At 50.5% G+C, this 25,941-nt stretch overlaps 1 protein-coding gene across 3 annotated transcripts in view; it reads left to right on the top strand.

Moving 5' to 3' along the window:
- The first annotated feature begins 2,987 nt into the window (after positions 1-2,987).
- Positions 2,988-25,941, top strand: part of LOC143783143 (uncharacterized) — a 108,566-nt gene continuing 85,612 nt past the window's right edge. Inside the window, exons 1-14 of one of the 3 annotated variants that reach the window (XM_077271462.1) lie at positions 2,989-3,527; positions 4,554-4,683; positions 9,569-9,691; positions 10,047-10,187; positions 10,921-11,046; positions 11,269-11,391; positions 11,492-11,614; positions 12,686-12,808; positions 12,919-13,041; positions 16,145-16,267; positions 16,439-16,564; positions 18,846-18,974; positions 19,153-19,245; positions 25,296-25,391. In XM_077271462.1, coding sequence (XP_077127577.1) covers positions 3,288-3,527; positions 4,554-4,683; positions 9,569-9,691; positions 10,047-10,187; positions 10,921-11,046; positions 11,269-11,391; positions 11,492-11,614; positions 12,686-12,808; positions 12,919-13,041; positions 16,145-16,267; positions 16,439-16,564; positions 18,846-18,974; positions 19,153-19,245; positions 25,296-25,391 — 1,819 coding nt within the window. In that variant the 5' untranslated portion in view covers positions 2,989-3,287. Of the gene's footprint in view, positions 3,528-4,553; positions 4,684-9,568; positions 9,692-10,046; positions 10,188-10,920; positions 11,047-11,268; positions 11,392-11,491; positions 11,615-12,685; positions 12,809-12,918; positions 13,042-16,144; positions 16,268-16,438; positions 16,565-18,845; positions 18,975-19,152; positions 19,246-25,295; positions 25,392-25,941 lie in introns of all 3 variants that reach the window. The other 2 variants (XM_077271463.1, XM_077271464.1) reach the window with 2 other exon arrangements.

The following is a 25,941-nucleotide window of genomic DNA, read 5'->3' as shown; positions in this document are numbered from 1 at the left end:
GTTACTGGTCAAAACGGTCACCTTCCTGACTGAGTTCTGGCGAGATATTGCCACAGCGAGGAAACCCTGCCATTCGGGGCGACCCCGAGCCAGCTCATGGCGAGACCAGAAAAGCTCAAGGCCCTCCGGTCTCACGAAGCTGACATCGAAGTAGGAGGTCCCATAGGGATGGATCAAGGCGAAGATGTCATATGCCACGAAGCCCATCCCCAGCAGGAGCTCAGCAACCTTTGACCGATCAGGACAGGCATCCTTGCTTACCCACTGGAGACGGGCCACGTTCCTACGGTTGCTCCTCTGCCCTGGTGTTGGCAGAGACCAGACAGTCTCTGCCCCTCTATCTCGGAAGGCGGAAAGACCGTGTCTCTCTATCCAGAAAGACAGATCAACCTCCCTCCCCTCTACATTGATGGAACTCTCCCCTCTCCTCAGGGCGTCCAGGAAGCGCTGTTGCAAGTCACCATCCTCAGGGTCACCAGACAAGGGCGCACTACTACCCCCAGCAGTGACAGCTGCTGAATAGCTTGGGGCTGAAGCCCCCGCCACCGCTGGGGGGGCAGCGGGACCACTACCTGCTTCCCCTCCACCAACACCAGTAATGCTCTCCTCATTCACTCCTCCACTACTCCCATCATTTGCAACATCACTACTCCCATCATTTACTCCACCACTGCTCCCATCATTCATTCCACCACTATTCCCACCATTCACTCCACCACTACTCCCATCATTCACTCCACTACTACTCCCATCATTTCCTGCACAGCTGCTTTCATTATTCTTACCACTGCCACCACTTCCCGTCACTTTTTTTCCAGTATTCTCACCACCATTTGTCCCAGTGTTCTCTGCACCTGCCACAGTCACATCCATTCCTTCCTCACTTGTGTCTGCTAGCTTCTCTGCACTCACACCTGCCGGACCGGGGGAGGGGTGCAGCACCACACTCGATTTCCCTTGATTGGTGCTGACTCTCTGTTGTGTCCTTGGAGCGCCTTGCCCCCCCACTGCAGCAGTTTGCACTTTATTATTTTGGGCCCGCTGCTCGTTGGGGGGCGCCGCCTGCCCCGCACCCACAGACTTCGCAGTCCTGGTGTCATGCTGGGGTGCTGGAGCACTCTGTCCCCCTGTCACAGCAGGGCGCCTCTTGTTCCCTGCAGATGATTTATCCTTTTTCTGTCCTTTTTGGACACGCTGCTCTCCTGTCACAGCTGCGTGCCTGTTCTCCTTTAAGGCGCACTGCGCCCCTGTCACAACAGTGCGCCCTCCTTTCGCCGCACCATGTTCCTCGGACCTGCCCCCCACAGCCCCGGCGTCGGCCGGCTCAGCCGTAGTGAGCAGGGATGGAGTCTGCCCACACCGTCCCCCTTTCGCAACGGCGTGGACACCCACCTCACCCCCCTCAGCCCCGGTGATAACCGGCTTAGCCGCAGAGGGCAGGGAGGGAAACTCCTCGGGGTCCCCTATGTCCGGCGCCGTGAGTACCTCCACAGCCTCGCCCCCTGCACTGTTCCCCGCACAGACGGCAGCACCGCCGGACGTCCTCCTCCTCTCCCCACCTTGCCTATGCCCCGGACCCACTGCAGAGCCCGTGCGTTTAGGTTTGGTGGGGTTTACACAGGAGGTGGTAGGTGTAACATCATCCATCGGTACATATTTGTAACTCACCACCTCCCGTGCGGTCTCCGTCGTCTTCTTCTTCCTCTTCTTGGTTTCCTCTGCTGGCTCGTCCTCACCGAAGGAGAAGCGGTCCAGGTTCACTGGAGACTCCAGCTGTCTGATCTCCTGTAGCAGACCGCCCTCCTCCTCTTCCTCCGCTGACACTCCAGCCTGTGCTGTCGGAGTCCTCTGCCGTGCCGGGAGGCCGCTTCCCTGTTGTCGGCTCTGCGGCTCACTCTCCCGGCTGGTTCCAGCTTGTAGGACTCCAGTCACGACCACATCGGCGTCCTCCTCCTCCTCGTCGCTTAGGACGCCGGCTGGCGGTTCTCCTGAGGTATTTAACCCCTTCATTTCTGAGAACCGCCGCTGGTTCTTAAACCTCTCCAGGAAGGGACCTGCGCTTTTCTCAATCCCCTCCCGGAGGAGCACTAACCGGGCCACCTCATCTCTGAGGGCTCTTAACCTCTGGGAGGTCACAGGTTTCTCCTTGCTAGAGGCTCGGGTATTCAGGATCCGAGCCTCCCGCAGCTCCTCCTTCAGCTCGGTCAGTGCTTTGCCGGCGTCCTCATACTCACGTAGCATGGCGACCACTCGGGAGGAGAAGGTACTCGTGGACTCGCCGGAGCTCCTCTCCCCCCAGGATGTTCCTGGGCTCTCGTTCCTGGGGCCTGGGGTGCCCCTGTCTCCCTCTCTGGGCGGACGATGAGCCGTCTCAGGGTTGGAGTAGGTGGGTAAGGTTTTCTTCACCCGTCCTGACCTCCTCAGTCCCTCTTGGGCCGGTTGCTGCTGCTGCTGCTCTCTGTCCCCCGCCGGCACAGACCGGGGAACAGAAGCCTGGGAAGCCATGTCGGCCTCCCAGGAAGCCTGCCTCTCCCTGGGGAGAAGAGAGGCAGACTCTGGGCCTCCTGCTGGAAGTCCTGGAGCTCACAATACAGGTGCTGCTCCCAGCAGGGTGTGACTGATTGTGCGCACCTGTCCTCCACACTCAGTCCTGTGTAACACCACAGATAACACAGTGATAACTCTCTGAGTACAGATAATGTAGTAGATGTCACCTGCAGTCCTATGGAACACCACAGATAACACAGTGATAACTTTGAGTACAGATAATGTAGTAGATGTCACCTGCAGTCCCATGTAACACCACAGATAACACAGTGATAACTCTCTGAGTACAGATAATGATGTAGATGTCACCTGCAGTCCTATGTAACAGCAGAGTTATCAGTAATATCGTGCTCTGCTCTCGAACACTGTGTATGTTCCCCCCTCTCATCCTGTGGTTTGGATCTTCTGCCGCCCTCCCCCTCGCCCTGAGGAATTATTCCCTGGGAAGAAGCTGTTGGAGACGTCCCAGGAGAGGAAATGTCTGGATTGTGCTCCGGGGCCCCTGCGCTGGGCCCTCCTAGTCTGTGCTCTGGATGAGCTCAGTCCCTGCTGGATTTCTGGACGCCTCTGACCGGTCAGTGCTCTCCCATTTATTGCATTCACTCCTGTTTGCTCTTTCTGGGGCCCCTGTACCTGGATGTGTCACCTGGGGCCCCTCATTGCCAGCATTGGATCCTACAGTATTCCACCCTGTGATCTGCTCTCCCAAGTTATGGATTCAATGACCTCCTGATTCCAGGATGAGTCCTCCCTGGAGAACGTCACCTCTGCTGCTCGTCCTCCTCCTCTTTGATCACCTGATCGCTGGCCTGGGATCGTTCATCACAGTGGATCCCACTGGATCTCATAGAGCGGAGGGGGCTGAGCTGGGGCCGCATCATGGCATCCAGGACCCCGTCATTCAGCCTAGTGGCGGGCCCAGCACGTTGGGTGGAGGATCCACACGGACAGCGATCACTGATGGATCTACAGATGGGAAGGTGAGAGGAATAATATTGTGGTTGAATCTACAATATTCGGGGGCACATTTCTTACATGTGTAATAGTATGCAGGTACTGAGTATGTCACCACGGAGCAGACAGACCAACAGTTGAGGGGTTAAATAGCAGGAATCAGGTTCTCCTCGCAAGGAGGAAGCAATAGAAAATAATTAGCCATAAAACAGTGCAAAAATATGGGAGTCAAACAATATAACAGAATTAAGCAGGATTTCTTGAGAGAAAGAACACTTATCAGTCTGATGAGGATTTGCTTGGAAGGTCGTCTTCTCCAATGTAGGTGCCGAGAAACAGCGGCACTTGTCATCCCTCTGTTGTCCGTGGGCTGAGTAGTCTCTAGGAGCCCACTGCCTGGGGTTTCGGGAGTTAATGTGATATGCACAGGCTCTGAGTCTTTAGCTTTCACAGCACAGACTATCCAGGGAAAACAATGGTCAGTCTATTATTAAGTTTCTCACCAGGAATCAAGGGCTCTGCACTGATACCGTGGGTACCAGGGGTCACAGTCTCTGTACTGATACCGTGGGTACCAGGGGTCACAGTCTCTGCACAGGCCAATGTCTCTGCACGGGTCTCAAAGCGCCCCTCTCCAGTCACAGCAGAGTCTGCTTTCAAGTACTCACAAGATGCAGTCTTTCTGGGCAATCTCCCTGTATTTGTCCTCTGACTGGGAGCTCTCTCTCTCCCGGAGTGCAGCTGCCCCTGCTCTGACCGCTGCTCACGCTGCTCAAACTGCTCTGCTCCTTGCGCATGCGCCTTTCCCGCTCTCTGCCCGGCTTCCTTCCTGTCCCAGTCTCTAAGTCTGCCCCCTGGGGAACCTGGCCATGGTTCCAGGCATAGAGCCGAGAAGGTAACCGCCCCCGGACTCTTCTTGTGCTTCACCTCCTTACACATGGAGCCGGCGTCCCCCCTTATTTCTCCCCAGACATCGGTGCTCTCACAGATACCGGATTCATAGATTGTGCTGATCCTCTTTATGGCCTTTGCTTCTTTGCTTTATCTCACAGGTATCCGATGTCCAGAGTACCAGCCAGCCCGGGCAGAGCGCCTACAGCTCCTCGAGGAAGAATGCCCACAGCCCCCCGGGGCAGAGCACCCACAGCCCCCTGGGGCAGAGCACCCACAGTCCCCTGGGAGGTGAGTCCACATCTGGAGCTTCAGTTAATAGACTATAAAAGGCGTGACGGGATCCATCACTGTCGAGCTACGGCTGAGGAGTCTAACTGCAGTGCTCAGGTACTGTCATACAGCGCTCACATAGTGTTGTATCACACCCAGGTAGTGGGTGCGCAGATATTGTCATACTGTGCCCAAGTAGTGTTGTATTTCACCAGGTAGTGTCCTACAGTGCCCAGGTAGTGTCATATTGGGTCCAAGTAGTATCGTGTTGTGCCCAAGTAGTATTGTATTTCACCAGGTAGTGTCATATTGTACCCACGTAGTGTCGTATTGTGCCTGGGCAGTGTCGTATTGTGTCCAGGTAGTGTCGTATTGTGCCCACGTAGTGTCGTATTGTGCCCAGGTAGTGTCATATTGTGCCCACGTAGTGTCGTATTGTGCCCGGGCAGTGTCGTATTGTGCCCAGGTAGTGTAGTATTGTGCCCACGTAGTATCGTATTGTGCCCAGGTAGTGTTGCACCGTGCCCACGTAGTGTCGTATTGTGCCCAGGTAGTGTTGCACCGTGCCCAAGTAGTGATATACAAAGTTTATATTTTGTATATCAATTTGACCTGTGTACCACCCTTTGTTCTTTTTTGTGTATTTATGTAGCATGATGATAGGTCTATACCAGTCCTCTATATACACACATGGTCTTTCTGTGTAATTGGTGCTTCCCAATCCCCTGTCCAAAACACTCTGGCACAGATTCCTCCTGCCCTGCACCTATCATCAGGGACTTCCAAATCCTTGTCCTAGCCCAGCGTTCAGCTGTTCCCCTACCCCAGGCCTTGGAATAAAAGAGAATGTATGCAGCCAACTACCCACAGGCCCAAGGGCCAAATGGGCACATTTCCAGGAAGCTTGCCATGGAAATGTTGCCATTTAGGCTGGTAAACAAAGAGTATTTCCGGCGACTCATGGCGGTAGCAGGCCCTCGTTACTCAGTGTCTAGCTCCCACTTTTTCTCCCAATGTGGCATCCTTGCTTTGTACCAGCTTGTGTCCAGAAGCATCACCCGTGCTTTTACCAATGCACTTAGTGGCACCGTCCACTTAAAAACCGTCACGTGGACAAGCGCTTGTGGAACATTGAGGAGGCTGGGTCGAGTACCACCCTAGCATGGCATATGTACTCCAGATGCATGGATTGATGGCCCTATATCTATCAGGGTTTTCTCCTACAGCAGTTCTTGCACTCCCTCCTGCTCCTCCTCCATCTCTGATGTGCCATTTCAGAGCACATCATCCACATCAGCCAGAAGCTCTGCAGCACTGCCTCAGCGAAGCGGCAACATGCTCTGCTAAAACTAATTTGTCTAGGAGACAAATAGACCAATCGCACAATGCGGGATAGTTACTTAAAGGAATAACAGACCAGACAGATCTGTGTTTTTTTGTCACTGAACCTCCAGTCAGGTATTGTCGTGTGTTATAATGTGCGTAACCTGGTTGCGGCTGTGAAGTTTGGCAGGCTCACACATGTACCATGCTTGGCCCACGTGCTCAACTTAGTAATTCAGCAGTTTCTGAAACATACCCAGATTTGTCAGAGCTTCTGTTCAAGGTACGCTGCATCAGCTCCGATTTCCGCAAGTCGGCTACAGCTGCCGCCACTCTCACAGTGCTGCAGCAGCACATGCAAGTGCCAGCTCACCGACTGGTGTGCGATGTCACCACACGCTGGAGCTCCACACTGCATATGCTGGCAAGAACTAACTTCAACATGCCCGCTGGTATTCTGGTCTCCACACATAACAACTGAAGAGTGGGCATAGATGTCTGCCACTTTTTTAAGTTCTCCAAAACTTCAAGGACTCCACAAAGATGGTGAGCGACGATGACACCATCCTGCCTCTCTCTGTACCTACTTAAACAGTCGCTGCTCACAATTAAACATGAAGCTTTGCATGTGGACCAGGTGGGGATGGAGGAAGACATAACACAGAGCGATTGTAGGTTATGTGACACCCCAGGGACCTGGTTGTCACAGTAGCATTGCTTTCCTCATGGGGAGAGTGATGTCATGCTTGGAGGCGATGAAGGATTCCTTTTATCAGGTAACCACAAAGCACACAACATATTCACACTACAGGCCAGAAGGGGAGCCCTGATCCAGTTTGTGGGTGGTTCTTATATATATATATATATATATATATATATATATATATATATATATATACTGGTCTGGAGGGAAAGTTAGTCAGTAGAAAGTTGGAGGAGGCCAGTGAGGAGCTTGACATGGAACATCAGCTGAGGCGGGGCTGGTAAGAAAGGAGTGTAGCTGAGCAGACGTAGAGGTCTGCAGCTCCTGGCAGAAAAAGAGGGAGAAGAAACAGTCAGAAGAACTGGAGGAGCCGTGTAGCCATGACGGTGCTGCAGCTCCCGGACAGAGAATACAGAAGGCAGAACAGTGTGTAGTGAGTGTGCACGAGAGCGAAGCACAGGAGAGTGACAATAGGGAGGACAGCTGTGACTGGGCTACCTCCCTGGCAGAGCGCAGACACCGGTAGCCGGAAGACTGTGGTTGTAAGGGACTCCAAGACTTACAGCAGAAACCAGCAGGACAGCTGGACTACGTCACCTGTGCGCCCCAATACCCAGGAGAAACAGTGGCGCACAGTGGGGGATCGTGATAGAGACCCTGTAAAAAGGTTTGAGCCATCTGTCACACAGGCTTGTGTCCAACCTTCAAGGACAGAGAACTGTGAGGACCTTGACCGAAGACATAGGCAGCAAGAGGCCACACCACCGCGCTAGTAGGAAGGCTTTTAACTCCACCTAGTAAAAGGGACTCTGAATTTGCTTCCAAGCCGGCCAGACCCTGCCTGTACTGGTGATCTGGTACCCTGGACTGTGGCTGCCTGAAGTCTTCAGTAAACCAGGTAAAGAGACTGCAAACCTGTGTCCTCGTTCCTTACTGCACCATTCACCATCTCTATCTACACATCGGGAGACTTGGGGACCTAAGTTCACCTGTGGGAAGTTATACCATCTTAGCTGCCATACCATCACCCCAGAGGGCCCCTTTAAGAAGCGTCGGTCCCTACTGACCGAATTCTACAGGTGGCATCACGAACACAAACTTTATTTCATTAAACCCCTTAAAGACTTTCCATTTTACTTGGGCACCCAGGGCCACGGACCGGGTCACAGCCACCGTGACATCCCCTTCAAGTACCGGACCCGGTACAGAGTGCCCCACGGCCCTGGCGGGCATCTGTTATTTGTAGCCATACCTGCCTCATCTCGTCTACTCAGCGCCACTTAGGTAACAATGAGGAGGATTCTTAGGATGAGGAAGAGGAGGAACGGGAGCTGGTTGATAGCGCAAAAGAGCCTAGTAGCCACACAACCTTTGTCCTGTCTCTCAAATGTGGATGAGCTAAGGAGGGGATTGAAGAGGAAGAGATGGAGAGTTGCCATAATGGTGGAGACAGTATTGGAAGTATTGGCTGTATGGAGACTGTATGGAGCTTGGCACATATGGCCAACTTTATGTACCGCTGCCTCTCCTGTGACCCTTGTGTTACATTTATCTTGGCCAAAAAAGAGTATTAGTTGTTCACCCTGCTAGACCCACGCTACAAGGAGAACTTTGCATCTCTTCTTCCTGAGCTGGCGAGGTCTTCAAAAATGGTGGTATACCAGAAAGCCATTGTGGAAAATATGTTGAAAACAATGCTAGCGGCAGGGGGCACACTTCCTTGCCCAACCAAGGAGGAGAAGCCAGGGAGACACAAAGCAGAGGCAGGGGTACACTGTTAAACGTCTGTGCCAGTTTCATGACACCAGCCCAGTGCCCAGGGACTGATCACTGGGTATTTTTGACAATATCTAGAAAATATCTTGAAAGGAAAGGATTACATACCCATTATATGTGCGATCATGCTGCAGCGCTGCCGCCAGTCTGCAGAAGTCTGTTCCCTATTACATTGAGATCTTGGGTTTTATCTTTTTTTACACACTAAAATTTTATTTTGCTCTTGCAGCTGCTGCTTGACATTGACCACTGCTGCTTACCTTACTTATAATCTGTTGTCCTGCAATCCCCAATTTAATTCAATTTAATCAGTATATATGGCGCCTACTTAATGTATATTGTTTCCATATAGTGCCCATATTGTGTCCATATATTTTAACATTGTATTCATATAGTGCGCATTGTGTCCATTGTAGGGGTTCACTCTCCCGGGTAACCACTTGGAACACAAAGCCACAAGGTTCTTCATATCACACATGGCATAGAGTATTTCCACAGGTTGCTCAGTACTGAAGACAAGACCATACACATAAACATGTCCAGGCGCTAACTGAACAGCACAGACCCTGGACACTCGCACACGGCTGAGCTGGCCCCGGCTCGGTCACAGAGAACAGCCATTGTCCATAGCAAACACTGATACCTGCAGATTGGTGCACACGACCTGTGCAGACTCTTCTCAGAGATTCTGGCTGGTGTCTCTCCAGCTCCAACACGACCCGCTCTGCTCAACTTCCCCAGCAGACTGACCAGTGAACACACGGCCTGGTCCTAGTCATACCTATCCAGGTGACTAATCAGGACCTATTGTGCCTTGATTTAACCCTAGGCTACGAGGCTTTGCTACACCATATAGTGGCCATATTGTGTCCATATAGTGCCATAGTGGCCATATTGTGTCCATATACAGTAGTGCCGTATTGTGACCATATAGTGCCATATTGTGACCATATAGTGCCATATTGTGTCCATATACAGTAGTGCCATATTGTGACCATATAGTGCCATATTGTGACCATATAGTGCCATATTGTGACCATATAGTGCCATATTGTGTCCACACATTTTACTATATATCACTGACTTCTGCTTTATTCCCAGATGTTGATGAATGCGCTGCTCTGACGCCCCCTTGTGGGCAGGATGCAAATTGCACCAACACGATTGGCTCATTTATCTGTCGCTGTCATCGGGGTTTCCTCCAAGGACCATTTGGCTGTGAGGGTGAGGAGGACCCTCCTGTATTATTATATATTACTACAGAGTATAATCTACAGTGTTCCTGACATCTGAGATTTGATCACTGCTCCATACCTTACCTGAGTCACTCATTATTGGACAGTGGAATATTGTCTATTGCTCCCTGTTATCAGCCATTTCAGGCCAGGGAGAGGCTGAGGAGCAGTCAGGGAGAGGGTAAGCATTGGGAGTTATTTTATATTCTCTGTAATATATCAGAACTTTAGGGGGACCTTCTGGCATTGATCACAGGACAGTAGAGATCTCTAATCAGTAGGTGATGGGACAAGTTCCTGCCCATATGGGATCACTGAGCAGACCATCATCTGGTTCTTTCCAGATGTGGATGAATGTCAGGTGGCTGAGATCACCGGGCTCCAGGCCTGTCCGCCGCACTCCACTTGTCTGAACACCATCGGGTCCTTCAGCTGCAGCTGTGACAAGGGCTTTGTCTTTGGCTTGGATGGAAAACATTGTGTTGGTGAGTACGGAACTTGTGTGGTTCATATGACAGTTTAGGACAAGAACTCCTCATTATTGGCCCATCAGATCCTTCAGGTGCAGCTCTGACAAGGGCTTAATCTTTGGGTTGGACAGTAAACAATGGGTCTGAGATAATGAGGCTTGTGTGAACTGATATGAAAGCCCAGGACAAAATGTCCTATTTTTTTACACCATCAGATTCTCCATCTGTATCTTTGCCTTTGGGTTGGATGGTAGGCATTTTGTCGGTGAGAATTGAGCTTTTGTGACTTCATGTGACAATCTACCAAAAAAGGTCCTGCTTTGTACCCCATCAGATCCTCAGCCGTAGCTGTGACGAGGGAATTTTCTTTGGCTAGATTGTAGACATTGCGTCAGTGTGTACTGATCATACGATCATGCAGGACAAAAAGCCTTGGTTTATCCAAAGTAGAAGTCCCCATCCTCCATATCTTAGTTGTTAACGAGGTGGTGGAGGACACATTGCCCAGTACTGGTTGCTGTCACCAGTCTTGTAGATGTCAGGGGGATGAAGACCTGAACTAATGTACAGTACGAAATGATCTCACTATGCTTCTATGACATTGGGTCTATCAAGACAGAAGAAATCATAAATAAGGTAAACTCACCGGACTGCCAATGTTCCAAGACCATTTTAGGTGACTACCATCATGACCCACCGTGAAAGATGTGGAATGAGTCATATAACTGTTATGCTGTTGTCCGGACAGATGTGGACGAGTGCGCCTTTGAAGATGGTTGTCGTCGTGAACTGGGGAACCTTTGTTTGAACACTGATGGGAGTTATCGCTGCAGTTGTCAGGCAGGATTCCAGGAGTCAGGACTCTCCTGCACTGGTGAGTGATCAATGGACCAATGCAGGTCAAAGGAAACCTATCATCGGCAGGACAAGGGCTTTATGTTGTCAGATTGTGGCCCTTTCTCTAATCCATCATTTAATGATAGCTCATTCCCAGGTCTTCCAAAGTCATTATGGAGTATGTAGTTGGTGTAGACCACCATGATACAAGTGTCCGGTATGTCCGTTTATATCTCAAGATTCGTGTCTATTCCCTCAGATGTGGATGAATGTAAGGACAACCCTAAAATCTGTTCTGTGATTGGGGTTTGTGAGAATATGGTCGGGAGCTACCGTTGTGGTTGCCAAGCTGGTTTTAGAGGAAATGGAACCTATTGTGAAGGTTGTTACCATATACTGTATGTAGTCATTATTTCCCTTGTGTGGACAATCGTCATAGGGTGCACAGTGACTCTGGGTGTATCATGATGTTCCTTCTACAGATGAGAATGAGTGCCTGTCAGGGAGACATCGATGTAACACCAACGCCCACTGTGGAAATGTCATCGGGTCCTACTTCTGCCAGTGCTACCATGGATTCAATGGAGATGGCTACAGCTGCTTTGGTGAGGAATGGAGAGCATGAATGTGCACCTGTAAATCATAAGTAATGTGATGGAGACATACATGTCCTCCTTGATTTTCCATCATCTCTCTCTCTATCGAACATTGGTACAGACTTCTGTGGAAAGCCCGTGTTTGGCACCGGACAGTAAGTGGCTCTAGAAAAAAAGTAAATAAGTAGCTTCCTGGTCTTACCCCAGGCATCTGTATACTTGATCCAAATGTAGGATCAGACGTGACGTCACCGCTGTGCTCTGCTTTACTGCCGGCGCTGACACATTCAGTGCAGGAAGCTCTGAGCAGCAGCGCGTAACCCTGTGGACGCCGGGGGACTTGACAGACATCAGAATGTAAGTATGTACTGTTTTTTTTTTTACTTTTACAATAGTAATCAGGGTAAATATCGGGTTACTAAGCGCGGCCCTGCACTTAGTAACCCGATGTTTACCCTGGTTACCCGGGTGCTGCAGGGGGACTTTGGCATCGTTGAAGACAGTTTCAACGATGCCGAAGTCGTTCCCCTGATCGTTGGTCGCTGGAGAGAGCTGTCTGTGTGACAGCTCCCCAGCGACCTAAACAGCGACTTACCAACTATCATGGCCAGGTCGTATCGCTGGTCGTGATCATTGGTAAGTCATTTAGTGTAACGGTACTTTAAGAAAAAAACATGATTTCCTAGATATATCCACAGTCAAATTCCCCATGACCCAAGTCCTAGGTGTTTTCTAATAGTTTGGGGAAAAGATCAGAGGCTTTTGTTTTAGGCTTCTAATGCCCTTTGTTCCCGAATAAACATTCTTCAGATTGTGGATCAGTCCGCTCTCCAAGTCACTGGATAAGAGATATTCACTCCACATTATATACCATTGACTACCCCAGCTCATCTTGAGACTGCCATATGTACTCCAACATAAATCCACCATTTTGCGCTGAAGGAATCTCCAACTGCCCTCCATTCCTCTCCTAAGTCAGCTCCTTCTTCCTTGACCAATGACTTCACCTGATATTTCATCATCTCAAACATAAATGTATATCCTCATTCCTTGACTTGTGCATATTCCTTTACTTTACAGATATTGATGAATGCTCTGTGGATAACGGGTTCTGTGAGCAGCTGTGTGTGAACCAGGCGGGCAGCTTCCAGTGCCAGTGTCACCAGGGGTATCGTCTCCTGAACAATGGAAAGAACTGTACAGGTGATGACCATTGGACAAGGGTCAGAACTTCCAACTGAACAAGTAGATGATGTTCTTGAGTTGGTGGTGGTTGTCTTAGTTTTCACTTTTTCCAATGGTTTTTCCATTAGATTTTGATGAGTGTCAGACCGAAAATGGGAAATGCCAACAGATGTGTAGAAACACGAACGGATCCTACCAGTGCTTATGTCAGAAAGGATTTCAGTTACACGTGGATCAACGCCAGTGCGTGGGTAAGAAAGTGGCTTATTATCCAGAGCAATGATCCAGGCATACCTTAACTTCTGGTGGAAGATGGAGGGAACACAGAGAAATAACTGGGACGTAATATCGGCACAGACTAGGGTTTCTGAGGGATGTTATTCTGGATTATGTCAATGAGAATAACTGTGTAACTCCATATCAGCATGGGTTTCTGAGGAATCTCTCCTGTCACACCAATCTATTCTCACCTATTATGAAGAGGTAAGCTATAGGCTGGACCACGGTGAGTCATTGGACGTGGTATATCTCGATTTTTCCAAAGCGTTTGATACCGTGCCGCACAAGAGGTTGGTACACAAAATGAGAATGCTTGGTCTGGGGGAAAATGTGTGTAAATGGGTTAGTAACTGGCTTAGTGATAGAAAGCAGAGGGTGGTTATAAATGGTATAGTCTCTAACTGGGTCGCTGTGACCAGTGGGGTACCGCAGGGGTCGGTATTGGGACCTGTTCTCTTCAACATATTCATTAATGATCTGGTAGAAGGTTTACACAGTAAAATATCGATATTTGCATACGATACAAAACTATGTAAAGCAGTTAATACAAGAGAAGATAGTATTCTGCTACAGATGGATCTGGATAAGTTGGAAACTTTGGCTGAAAGGTGTCAGATGAGGTTTAACAATGATAAATGTAAGGTTATACACATGGGAAGAAGGAATCAATATCACCATTACACACTGAACAGGAAACCACTGGGTAAATCTGACAGGGAGAAGGACTTGGGGATCCTAGTTAATGATAAACTTACCTGGAGCAGCCAGTGCCAGGCAGCAGCTGCCAAGGCAAACAGGATCATGGGGTGCATTAAAAGAGGTCTGGATACACGTGATGAGAGCATTATACTGCCTCTGTACAAATCCCTGGTTAGACCGCACATGGAGTACTGTATACAGTTTTGGGCACCGGTGCTCAGGAAGGATATAATGGAACTGGAGCGAGTACAAAGGAGGGCAACAAAATTATTACAGGGGATGAGGGAACTACAATACCCAGAGAGGTTAGCAAAATTAGGATTATTTAGTCTAGAAAAAAGATGACTGAGGGGCGATCTAATAACCATGTATAAGTATACAGGTCCTTCTCAAAAAATTAGCATATAGTGTTAAATTTCATTATTTACCATAATGTAATGATTACAATTAAACTTTCATATATTATAGATTCATTATCCACCAACTGAAATTTGTCAGGTCTTTTATTGTTTTAATACTGATGATTTTGGCCTACAACTCCTGATAACCCAAAAAACCTGTCTCAATAAATTAGCATATTTCAACCGTCCAATCAAATAAAAGTGTTTTTTAATAACAAACAAAAAAACCATCAAATAATAATGTTCAGTTATGCACTCAATACTTGGTCGGGAATCATTTGGCAGAAATGACTGCTTCAATGCGGCGTGGCATGGAGGCAATCAGCCTGTGACACTGCTGAGATGTTATGGAGGCCCAGGATGCTTCAATAGCGGCCTTAAGCTCATCCAGAGTGTTGGGTCTTGCGTCTCTCAACTTTCTCTTCACAATATCCCACAGATTCTCTATGGGGTTCAGGTCAGGAGAGTTGGCAGGCCAATTGAGCACAGTAATACCATGGTCAGTAAACCATTTACCAGTGGTTTTGGCACTGTGAGCAGGTGCCAGGAAGCATGAAGTGCTCCAAAATCTCCTGATAGCTAGCTGCATTGACCCTGCCCTTGATGAAACACAGTGGACCAACACCAGCAGCTGACATGGCACCCCACACCATCACTGACTGGGTACTTGACACTGGACTTCAGGCATTTTGGCATTTCCTTCTCCCCAGTCTTCCTCCAGACTCTGGCACCTTGATTTCCGAATGACATGCAAAATTTGCTTTCATCAGAAAAAAGTACTTGGGACCACTTAGCAACAGTCCAGTGCTGCTTCTCTGTAGCCCAGGTCAGGCGCTTCTGCCGCTGTTTATGGTTCAAAAGTGGCTTTACCTGGGGAATGCGGCACCTGTAGCCCATTTCCTGCACACGCCTGTGCACGGTGGCTCTGGATGTTTCCACACCAGACTCAGTCCACTGCTTCCTCAGGTTCCCCAAGGTCTGGAATCGGTCCTTCTCCACAATCTTCCTCAGGGTCCGGTCACCTCTTCTCGTTGTACAGCGTTTTCTGCCACATTGTTTCCTTCCAACAGACTTACCATTGAGGTGCCTTGATACAGCACTCTGGGAACAGCCTATTTGTTGAGAAATTTCTTTCTGGGTCTTACCCTCTTGCTTGAGGGTGTCAATGATGGCCTTCTTGACATCTGTCAGGTCGCTAGTCTTACCCATGATGGGGGTTTTGAGTAATGAACCAGGCAGGGAGTTTTTAAAAGCCTCAGGTATCTTTTGCATGTGTTTAGAGTTAATTAGTTGATTCAGAAGATTAGGGTAATAGGTCGTTTAGAGAACCTTTTCTTGATATGCTAATTTATTGAGACAGGTTTTTTGGGTTATCAGGAGTTGTAGGCCAAAATCATCAGTATTAAAACAATAAAAGACCTGACAAATTTCAGTTGGTGGATAATGAATCTATAATATATGAAAGTTTAATTGTAATCATTACATTATGGTAAATAATGAAATTTAACACTATATGCTAATTTTTTGAGAAGGACCTGTATAAGGGGACAATACAAATATCTCGCTGAGGATCTGTTTATACCAAGGAAGGTGACGGGCACCAGGGGGCATTCTTTGCGTCTGGAGGAGAGAAGGATTTTCCACCAACATAGAAGAGGATTCTTTACTGTTAGGGCAGTGAGAATCTGGAATTGCTTGCCTGAGGAGGTGGTGATGGCGAACTCAGTCGAGGGGTTCAAGAAAGGCCTGGATGTCTTCCTGGAGCGTAACCATATTGTATCTTACAGTGATTAGGATCTTTAGAAGGACGTAGATCTGGGGATTTATTATGATGGAATATAGGCTGAACTGGATGGACAGATGGCTTCTTTCAGCCTTACTAACTATGTTACTATGTTACTGTGCGACCTGAGGGCGCAGTTTGGAGCCAGCCTTATCGTGTCTTTTCGTAATCCTATAATTTCATTATTTTCAGATATTGATGAGTGTAAGATCGATAACGGAGGCTGCACCCACTTCTGTAATAACACTGAGGGGGGATTTGTCTGTAAGTGCCCTGCTCACCAGACCCTGGCCAAGAATCAGCAGACCTGCATTAGTGAGTATGAACAATCTACCAAGTGGCCTGGGTTAAAGCAATACTGTACCACAACCAACCCCCTCCTGTACCAGCAGCCCCTCTATACCCTCTGCCATTATCCGGTCATTACATCACCAGTCTCTCTTGACCTTTTACGATGAGTAGAAGACTATTATTTCATTCTTGCAGATATTACTTCGTGTGGTATGAATAATGGCGGTTGTCAGCAGCGGTGCAGTGATCGGCTGGAGGGCGGCTTTGAGTGCAGTTGTCAGGCTGGTTATAGGCTCGGTAGTGATGGAAGGACATGCGATGGTAAGAAATCTAGAAAAGAAAAGTATATCTGGCATCAAGCCCCATCACCTTTGTATTGATATTAATGCCAACACTACGGTTATGTGATAGAACTAACATGATACTTGTATGATAATGATAGAGGCTCATGCCACCACTATAGATTGTCATCCCGTGAGGGGCCGGGTCCTTCCATCTTCAGCAGTCGGGCACTGAGAGTTTACTGGATGATGTTACCTGATGTGATCCATCTTTCCATGTCCGGCTACCGGAATTAACGGTCATTTATAAACAATCATAATAATTACAACACCAAGAAGGAGAAAATGGTGGAATAATAGAAATTACAGAGATGAAAAGCAAAAAAAGGAAACAACTGTCTCCAGTCAGGACTCTGAGCCTTGAGCAGATATCCTGGCACTTTCAGCCTCAGCTGCATTGCTGAGGTTATTAATGGTCGTCTGAGGGAGGAAGTCATCAGGATCCGCTGCAGCCAGCTTCTATGTAATCACCAACTAATGACGTCCCCCATCTGCTTGATGGAGACAAGTCCGGAGATGCTGCAACCACAGGAGACAAGTCTGGAGATGCTGCAGACATGGGATACAAGTCTGGAGATGCTGCAGCCATGGGAGACAAGTCTGGAGATGCTGCCACCACGGGAGACAAGTCTGGAGATACTGCAGCCAAGGGACACAAGTGTGAAGATACTGCAGCCATAGGAGACAATTCCTGGAGATGCTGCAGCTACGGGAAACATGTCCGGAGATGCTGCATCCACTGGAGACATGTCTGGAGATGCTGAAGCCAGGGGAGACAAGTCTGAAGATACTGCAGCCATAGGAGACAATTCCGGAGATGCTACAGCCATGGGAAACAAGTCCGGAGATGCTGCAGGAACAGGAGACATGTCTGGAGATGCTGAAGCCACGGGAGACAAGTCTGGATATGCTGCAGCCACGGGAGACATGTCTGGAGATGCTGAAGTCATGGGAGACAAGTCCAGTGACTCTGCAGAGACAGAAGACAAGGCCATAGACGCCAGCCATGGGAGACAAATCAGAAGATGCTGCAGCTACGGGAGACAAGTCCGGAGATGCTGTAGCAATGGGAGACAAGTCTGGTGATGCTGCAGACATGTGAGACAAGTTCAGAGATGCTGTAGCCACGGGAGACATGTCTGGAGATGCTGCAGCCATGAGAGACAAGTCCGGAGACGCTGCAGCCATGGGAGACAAGTCCGGAGACCCTGCAGCCATGGAGGTAGATTTAAGCCTCACAGGTGGCTCACAGTAGTGCAAAGAACATGCAGCCTGTTGTTTTAAAAACAGATCCTGGGACCTTGTTTCCACCATCAAATTAATGTAAAATGGGGGTGTTTGTGACCTGGAATGAAGATTATAGGGGGCCTGCTACTGAACATTATGCTCACCTACCATAATCCAGGGAGTAGGACCGACATGACATCCCCTCATAAAGGCCTCTTTATGGCGTTGCCTTCAGATCAATCTCTAGATGTCATTGTGTCCAAGAGAAATGCGGATTGCTAAAGAGGATAGACCTCCATTCAATACTCCATTGCTGTCCTGCTCTGCACCATGATAGCCTCTGAGAGCGGTGACATGAGGTCAGTGGACACCTATATCTGGACTTCCTACTTGTATCCCAATATTGGGCAGAAGCCTTCTGATGGTTTGTGCAGATGGTTGACCTCTCAGGCTCGGTATGTGACATCTAATTTCACTTTCAGGATCCCCGCGCGCCCTTCTCCTGATCTGACCATGCGTCTGTGCAGATGTCCACCTCTGCACCTCTTGTAATTCCATTTCTTCCTCGTTCTCCCACACCTTGGGGCACATAACGTTGCACAGAGTTGACATCTCAGCCTACAAGTGTTGCGATTTGCCAGACTGATCGGCCCCTCAGTTCTAGGCCTCTGTCCTTCATCTTGTGACACGTGGTGATTATTGGATGCCCATGACCAGGAGCAATCGCATGATCATCATACAAGTCTTGGTCCAATTTTTTTAGGCTTAGTTTGACAAAAATAATTGTGCTTTTGTGCCCGTCCTACATAGCACAGATTATAGTGAGGTGCCTGAGAGTGTGATCATTGGCATATCTTCCTCACTTTGCACAGCTTTATGGCTCGTCGTTCTTGGTGTTGTAATATCCATGCTGATGTGCGGCACCAGCGTAGTACAGCAGCCTATATACTGGTGCCAGTGTGTAGTGGTGGTCCTGTCACCACATGCAATGATTCTAGTGGTCAGCCCTCACCCGCTCTTCTCTGTTTTCTCAGATGTGGATGAATGTGCAGACTTCACCCATGGAGGTTGTCAGCAGACCTGCCAGAACACGGCGGGCTCCTATAACTGCAGCTGTTATACGGGATTCACCATCCGCACAGATGACCCCACAAAGTGCCAACGTAAGGACATGGGAGGCGCAGTGACCACAGAGAGGCGCCAACGCCTTCTTCCCATCCATTTCCATGTGTCTGTATATACGGCCCCTCGTATCAAGAGACTGTCGTGACAATATCGTGACATGACCGGGGCGGTTACACATTCATTTCCATCACTAATTTGCTGGTTTTGTAATTTTAGCTGAGTGTAACCCTCCCTGCCAGAACTATGGTGTGTGTGTGGCCCCCGACACATGTGACTGCCCTGCAGGCTACCCGGGGCCCGGCTGTTCAGGTAGGCGGTCATTATTATGTCATCTGTATGTGCCCGGTCTCACGTTACGTCACATTGTATCACCAGTTATATCTGAAGATCACAACAGCCGCTACTGACACTAACTACGACAGAGAGCAGTCCCCTCCCAGCCCCAATAGTTAGGGAAGAAACCCCCCAGCAGTGACTGCACGATCCCCTCCCAGGCCCAATAGTTAGGGAAGAAACCCCCCAGCAGTGACAGCACGATCCCCTCCCAGCCCAGCCCCAATAGTTACAGCAGAACCCCCTGTAGTCATAGCACGATCCCCTCCCAGCCCCAATAGTTACAGCAGAACCCCCCGTAGTCATAGCACGATCCTCGCCCAGCCCAGCCCCAATAGTTACAGCAGAACCACCCGTAGTCATAGCACGATCCCCTCCCAGCTCAGCCCCAATAGTTACAGCAGAACCCCCCGTAGTCATAGCACGATCCTCGCCCAGCCCCAATAGTTACAGCAGAACCACCCGTAGTCATAGCACGATCCTCGCCCAGCCCAGCCCCAATAGTTACAGCAGAACCCCCTGTAGTCATAGCACGATCCTCTCCCAGCCCAGCCCCAATAGTTACAGCAGAACCCCCCGTAGTCATAGCACGATCCTCGCCCAGCCCAGCCCAATAGTTACAGCAGAACCACCCGTAGTCATAGCACGATCCTCGCCCAGCCCAGCCCCAATAGTTACAGCAGAACCCCCCGTAGTCATAGCACGATCCTCTCCCAGCCCAGCCCCAATAGTTACAGCAGAACCCCCCGTAGTCATAGCACGATCCTCGCCCAGCCCAGCCCAATAGTTACAGCAGAACCCCCCGTAGTCATAGCACGATCCTCGCCCAGCCCAGCCCAATAGTTTGAGAATAACCCCCCCAAGTAGTAACAGCACGATCCTCTCCCAGCCCAGCCCCAATAGTTACAGCAGAACCCCCCGTAGTCATAGCACGATCCTCGCCCAGCCCAGCCCAATAGTTTGAGAATAACCCCCCCCAAGTAGTAACAGCACGATCCTCTTCTAGCCCAGCCCCATTAGTTACAGCAGAACCCCCCGTAGTCATAGCACGATCCTCGCCCAGCCCAGCCCAATAGTTACAGCAGAACCCCCCGTAGTCATAGCACGATCCTCGCCCAGCCCAGCCCAATAGTTTGAGAATAACCCCCCCAAGTAGTAACAGCACGATCCTCTCCCAGCCCAGCCCCAATAGTTACAGCAGAACCCCCCGTAGTCATAGCACGATCCTCGCCCAGCCCAGCCCAATAGTTTGAGAATAACCCCCCCCCAAGTAGTAACAGCACGATCCTCTTCTAGCCCAGCCCCATTAGTTACAGCAGAACCCCCCGTAGTCATAGCACGATCCTCGCCCAGCCCAGCCCAATAGTTACAGCAGAACCCCCGTAGTCATAGCACGATCCTCTCCCAGCCCAGCCCCAATAGTTACAGCAGAACCCCCCGTAGTCATAGCACGATCCTCGCCCAGCCCAGCCCAGCCCAATAGTTTGAGAATAACCCCCCCAAGTAGTAACAGCACGATCCTCTTCTAGCCCAGCCCCATTAGTTACAGCAGAACCCCCCGTAGTCATAGCACGATCCTCGCCCAGCCCAGCCCCAATAGTTACAGCAGAACCCCCCGTAGTCATAGCACGATCCTCGCCCAGCCCAGCCCAATAGTTTGAGAATAACCCCCCCAAGTAGTAACAGCACGATCCTCTTCTAGCCCAGCCCCATTAGTTACATCAGAACCCCCCAGTAGTCATAGCACGATCCTCTCCCAGCCCAGCCCAATAGTTTGGGAATAACCCCCCCAGTAGTAACAACACGATCCTCTCCCAGCCCCAATAGTTACAGCAGAACCCCCCGTAGTCATAGCACGATCCTCTCCCAGCCCAGCCCCAATAGTTACAGCAGAACCCCCCGTAGTCATAGCACGATCCTCTCCCAGCCCAGCCCCAATAGTTACAGCAGAACCCCCCGTAGTTATAGCACGATCCTCTCCCAGCCCAGCCCAATAGTTTGGGAATAAGCCCCCCAGTAGTAACAGCACGATCCTCTCCCAGCCCCAATAGTTACAGCAGAACCCCCCGCGTAGTCATAGCACGATCCTCTCCCAGCCCAGCCCAATAGTTTGGGAATAACCCCCCCAGTAGTAACAGCACGATCCTCTCCCAGCCCCAATAGTTACAGCAGACCCCCCCGTAGTCATAGCACGATCCTCTCCCAGCCCAGCCCAATAGTTTGGGAATAACCCCCCCAGTAGTAACAGCACGATCCTCTCCCAGCCCAGCCCAATAGTTACAGCAGAACCCCCCAGTAGTCATAGCACGATCCTCTCCCAGCCCAGCCCAATAGTTTGGGAATAACCCCCCCAGTAGTAACAGCACGATCCTCTCCCAGCCCCAATAGTTACAGCAGAACCCCCCAGTAGTCATAGCACGATCCTCTCCCAGCCCAGCCCAATAGTTTGGGAATAACCCCCCCAGTAGTAACAGCACGATCCTCTCCCAGCCCCAATAGTTACAGCAGAACCCCCCGTAGTCATAGCACGATCCTCGCCCAGCCCAGCCCAATAGTTACAGCAGAACCCCCCAGTAGTCATAGCACGATCCTCTCCCAGCCCAGCCCAATAGTTTGGGAATAACCCCCCCAGTAGTAACAGCACGATCCTCTCCCAGCCCCAATAGTTACAGCAGAACCCCCTGTAGTCATAGCACGATCCCCTCCCAGCCCCATTAGTTACAGCAGAACCCCCCGTAGTCATAGCACGATCCTCGCCCAGCCCAGCCCCAATAGTTACAGCAGAACCACCCGTAGTCATAGCACGATCCCCTCCCAGCTCAGCCCCAATAGTTACAGCAGAACCCCCCGTAGTCATAGCACGATCCTCGCCCAGCCCCAATAGTTACAGCAGAACCCCCCGTAGTCATAGCACGATCCTCGCCCAGCCCAGCCCCAATAGTTACAGCAGAACCCCCCAGTAGTCATAGCACGATCCTCTCCCAGCCCAGCCCAATAGTTTGGGAATAACCCCCCCAGTAGTAACAGCACGATCCTCTCCCAGCCCCAATAGTTACAGCAGAACCCCCCAGTAGTCATAGCACGATCCTCTCCCAGCCCAGCCCAATAGTTTGGGAATAACCCCCCCAGTAGTAACAGCACGATCCTCTCCCAGCCCCAATAGTTACAGCAGAACCCCCCGTAGTCATAGCACGATCCTCGCCCAGCCCAGCCCAATAGTTACAGCAGAACCCCCCAGTAGTCATAGCACGATCCTCTCCCAGCCCAGCCCCAATAGTTTGGTAATAACCCCCCCAGTAGTAACAGCACGATCCTCTCCCAGCCCCAATAGTTACAGCAGAACCCCCTGTAGTCATAGCACGATCCCCTCCCAGCCCCAATAGTTACAGCAGAACCCCCCGTAGTCATAGCACGATCCTCGCCCAGCCCAGCCCCAATAGTTACAGCAGAACCACCCGTAGTCATAGCACGATCCCCTCCCAGCTCAGCCCCAATAGTTACAGCAGAACCCCCCGTAGTCATAGCACAATCCTCGCCCAGCCCCAATAGTTACAGCAGAACCACCCGTAGTCATAGCACGATCCTCGCCCAGCCCAGCCCCAATAGTTACAGCAGAACCCCCTGTAGTCATAGCACGATCCTCTCCCAGCCCAGCCCCAATAGTTACAGCAGAACCCCCCGTAGTCATAGCACGATCCTCGCCCAGCCCAGCCCAATAGTTACAGCAGAACCCCCGTAGTCATAGCACGATCCTCTCCCAGCCCAGCCCCAATAGTTACAGCAGAACCCCCCGTAGTCATAGCACGATCCTCGCCCAGCCCAGCCCAATAGTTTGAGAATAACCCCCCCAAGTAGTAACAGCACGATCCTCTTCTAGCCCAGCCCCATTAGTTACAGCAGAACCCCCCGTAGTCATAGCACGATCCTCGCCCAGCCCAGCCCCAATAGTTACAGCAGAACCCCCCGTAGTCATAGCACGATCCTCGCCCAGCCCAGCCCAATAGTTTGAGAATAACCCCCCCAAGTAGTAACAGCACGATCCTCTTCTAGCCCAGCCCCATTAGTTACATCAGAACCCCCCAGTAGTCATAGCACGATCCTCTCCCAGCCCAGCCCAATAGTTTGGGAATAACCCCCCCAGTAGTAACAACACGATCCTCTCCCAGCCCCAATAGTTACAGCAGAACCCCCCGTAGTCATAGCACGATCCTCTCCCAGCCCAGCCCCAATAGTTACAGCAGAACCCCCCGTAGTCATAGCACGATCCTCTCCCAGCCCAGCCCAATAGTTTGGGAATAAGCCCCCCAGTAGTAACAGCACGATCCTCTCCCAGCCCCAATAGTTACAGCAGAACCCCCCAGTAGTCATAGCACGATCCTCTCCCAGCCCAGCCCAATAGTTTGGGAATAACCCCCCCAGTAGTAACAGCAAGATCCTCTCCCAGCCCCAATAGTTACAGCAGACCCCCCCGTAGTCATAACACGATCCTCTCCCAGCCCAGCCCAATAGTTTGGGAATAACCCCCCCAGTAGTAACAGCACGATCCTCTCCCAGCCCAGCCCAATAGTTACAGCAGAACCCCCCAGTAGTCATAGCACGATCCTCTCCCAGCCCAGCCCAATAGTTTGGGAATAACCCCCCCAGTAGTAACAGCACGATCCTCTCCCAGCCCCAATAGTTACAGCAGAACCCCCCAGTAGTCATAGCACGATCCTCTCCCAGCCCAGCCCAATAGTTTGGGAATAACCCCCCCAGTAGTAACAGCACGATCCTCTCCCAGCCCCAATAGTTACAGCAGAACCCCCCGTAGTCATAGCACGATCCTCGCCCAGCCCAGCCCAATAGTTAGGGAATAACCCCCCAGTAGTAACAGCACAATCCCCTCCCAGCCCAGCCCCAATAGTTACAGCAGAACCCCCCGTAGTCATAGCACGATCCTCTCCCAGCCCAGCCCAATAGTTAGGGAAGAAACCCCCCAGTAGTCATAGCATGATCCTCTCCCAGCCCAGCCCAGCCCAATAGATAGGGAAGAACCCTTCCAGTAGTAATAGCACGATCCCCTCCCAGCCCAGCCCCAATAATTACAGCAGAACCCCCTCCCAGTAGTCACAGTATGATCTCCTTCCAGCCCAGCCCCAGTAGTTAGGGAAGAGCCCCCCCTCAGTAGTCACTGCGCGATCCCTGCCGAGCCCCAATAGTTACAGAAGAACCCCAAGTAGTCACATCGGGACCCCCTCCCAGCCCAGCCCCAATAATTACAGCAGAACCCCCACCAATAGTCACAGCATGATCCTCTCTCAGCCCAGCCCCAGTAGTTATAGCAGAACCCCCAGCAGTCACAAAGAAACTCCACTATCTTTCATGTCACATGCCCAGAGTGAACTCCCTCCCAGTCCATTCATAAGTTACATCACAACCACCCTCCAGTAGTCACAGCAGAACTCGCTCCCAGCCCAACCCAGCCCCAATAGTGACAGCAGAACCCCGAGTAGTCACAGAGCGACTCCCCTATCTTCCATGTTACAAGTCCTTGAGTGAACACAGCCCACTTCTTATAGAGACGGCATAACCCCCCAATAGTCACAGCAGAACTCCTTCCTGACGGCCCCACTAGGTATTCACAACAGGACTGATCCCCGGCCCACGCCCCATACTTACATCACAAACACCTGCCCCCAGTAGTCCCAGCGGAACTTCTTTCCTATGGCCTAGCTAAATTCTCACAGCAAATTCCCATTCAGACCACTCCCAATAGTTACTGCCTAACTCCCCAATAATCAGAGCAGAACAGAACTCCGTTCCTACAGAACAACTAAGTATTCACAGCCCATTCCAATAGTTACAACAGGCCCCCACTTAGTCATAGCGGGACGAGGCAAGAGACCCCTGAACCCAGGACCCTACAGCTGCAATAGAGCAGGTGACCACCAGGGGGCGCCCCCATAAATACATTTCGTATTAGTATATAGCACAGTATACGGTACACGAGATGTGGTCCTAGCGCTCACACGTGTCTCTCTTCTCAGCCATGTGCTCCCCACCTTGTGCCCACGGAGGAACCTGCATGAGACACAACACGTGCGCCTGCCCTCCAGGATGGACGGGGTCCGGCTGCCAGACAGGTAGTGATGCTGCCCCCTCTGATCATGGAGACTAGGTTAAATAATCAAATATTAATTTCTAATTTCAGTCCTGTACTGGTGCATTGCTGCAGCCTCATGGAAGGTTTCGCTGACATTACCTGTGTGCTGCACACTTAGCTCAGGGTAGATGGCGGCACAATATATAGATACAGGCGCTAGGTGAGACATATGTAAACCACGTGACACGGGGGGGCACTGACATCGGTCGGAGGGTCTAGTTCCAGCAGCTGAACACGCGGTCCCATCTATATGGCATTTTAGGCCGACACAGAGGCTGAAGGTTACGATATCCTGGGTCAGCAGCTGAGACGCTCTACTACAGCCTACCGTCACTAGAACGGACACTCGTGGACTGTCCACTAATCCAGTCAGCTAATTAAGAACAAATGGACAATTTCATTTATATTTTGCTGCAATGATTCTTTTTGATGAACAATCCAATAAACCAGCACACTTTTTATAAGAATTATCATGACATTTTCTCTAGAGTACCGCATCTGGTAAGAAGTCCTGAATAAATAACTTTACA

Source organism: Ranitomeya variabilis, chromosome 6, assembly GCF_051348905.1.
Source record: "Ranitomeya variabilis isolate aRanVar5 chromosome 6, aRanVar5.hap1, whole genome shotgun sequence".
NCBI classification, from domain to species: Eukaryota; Metazoa; Chordata; class Amphibia; order Anura; family Dendrobatidae; genus Ranitomeya; species Ranitomeya variabilis.
Note: the sequence above shows the minus strand (reverse complement) of the source record. Positions and strands in the feature narration are given on the sequence as shown.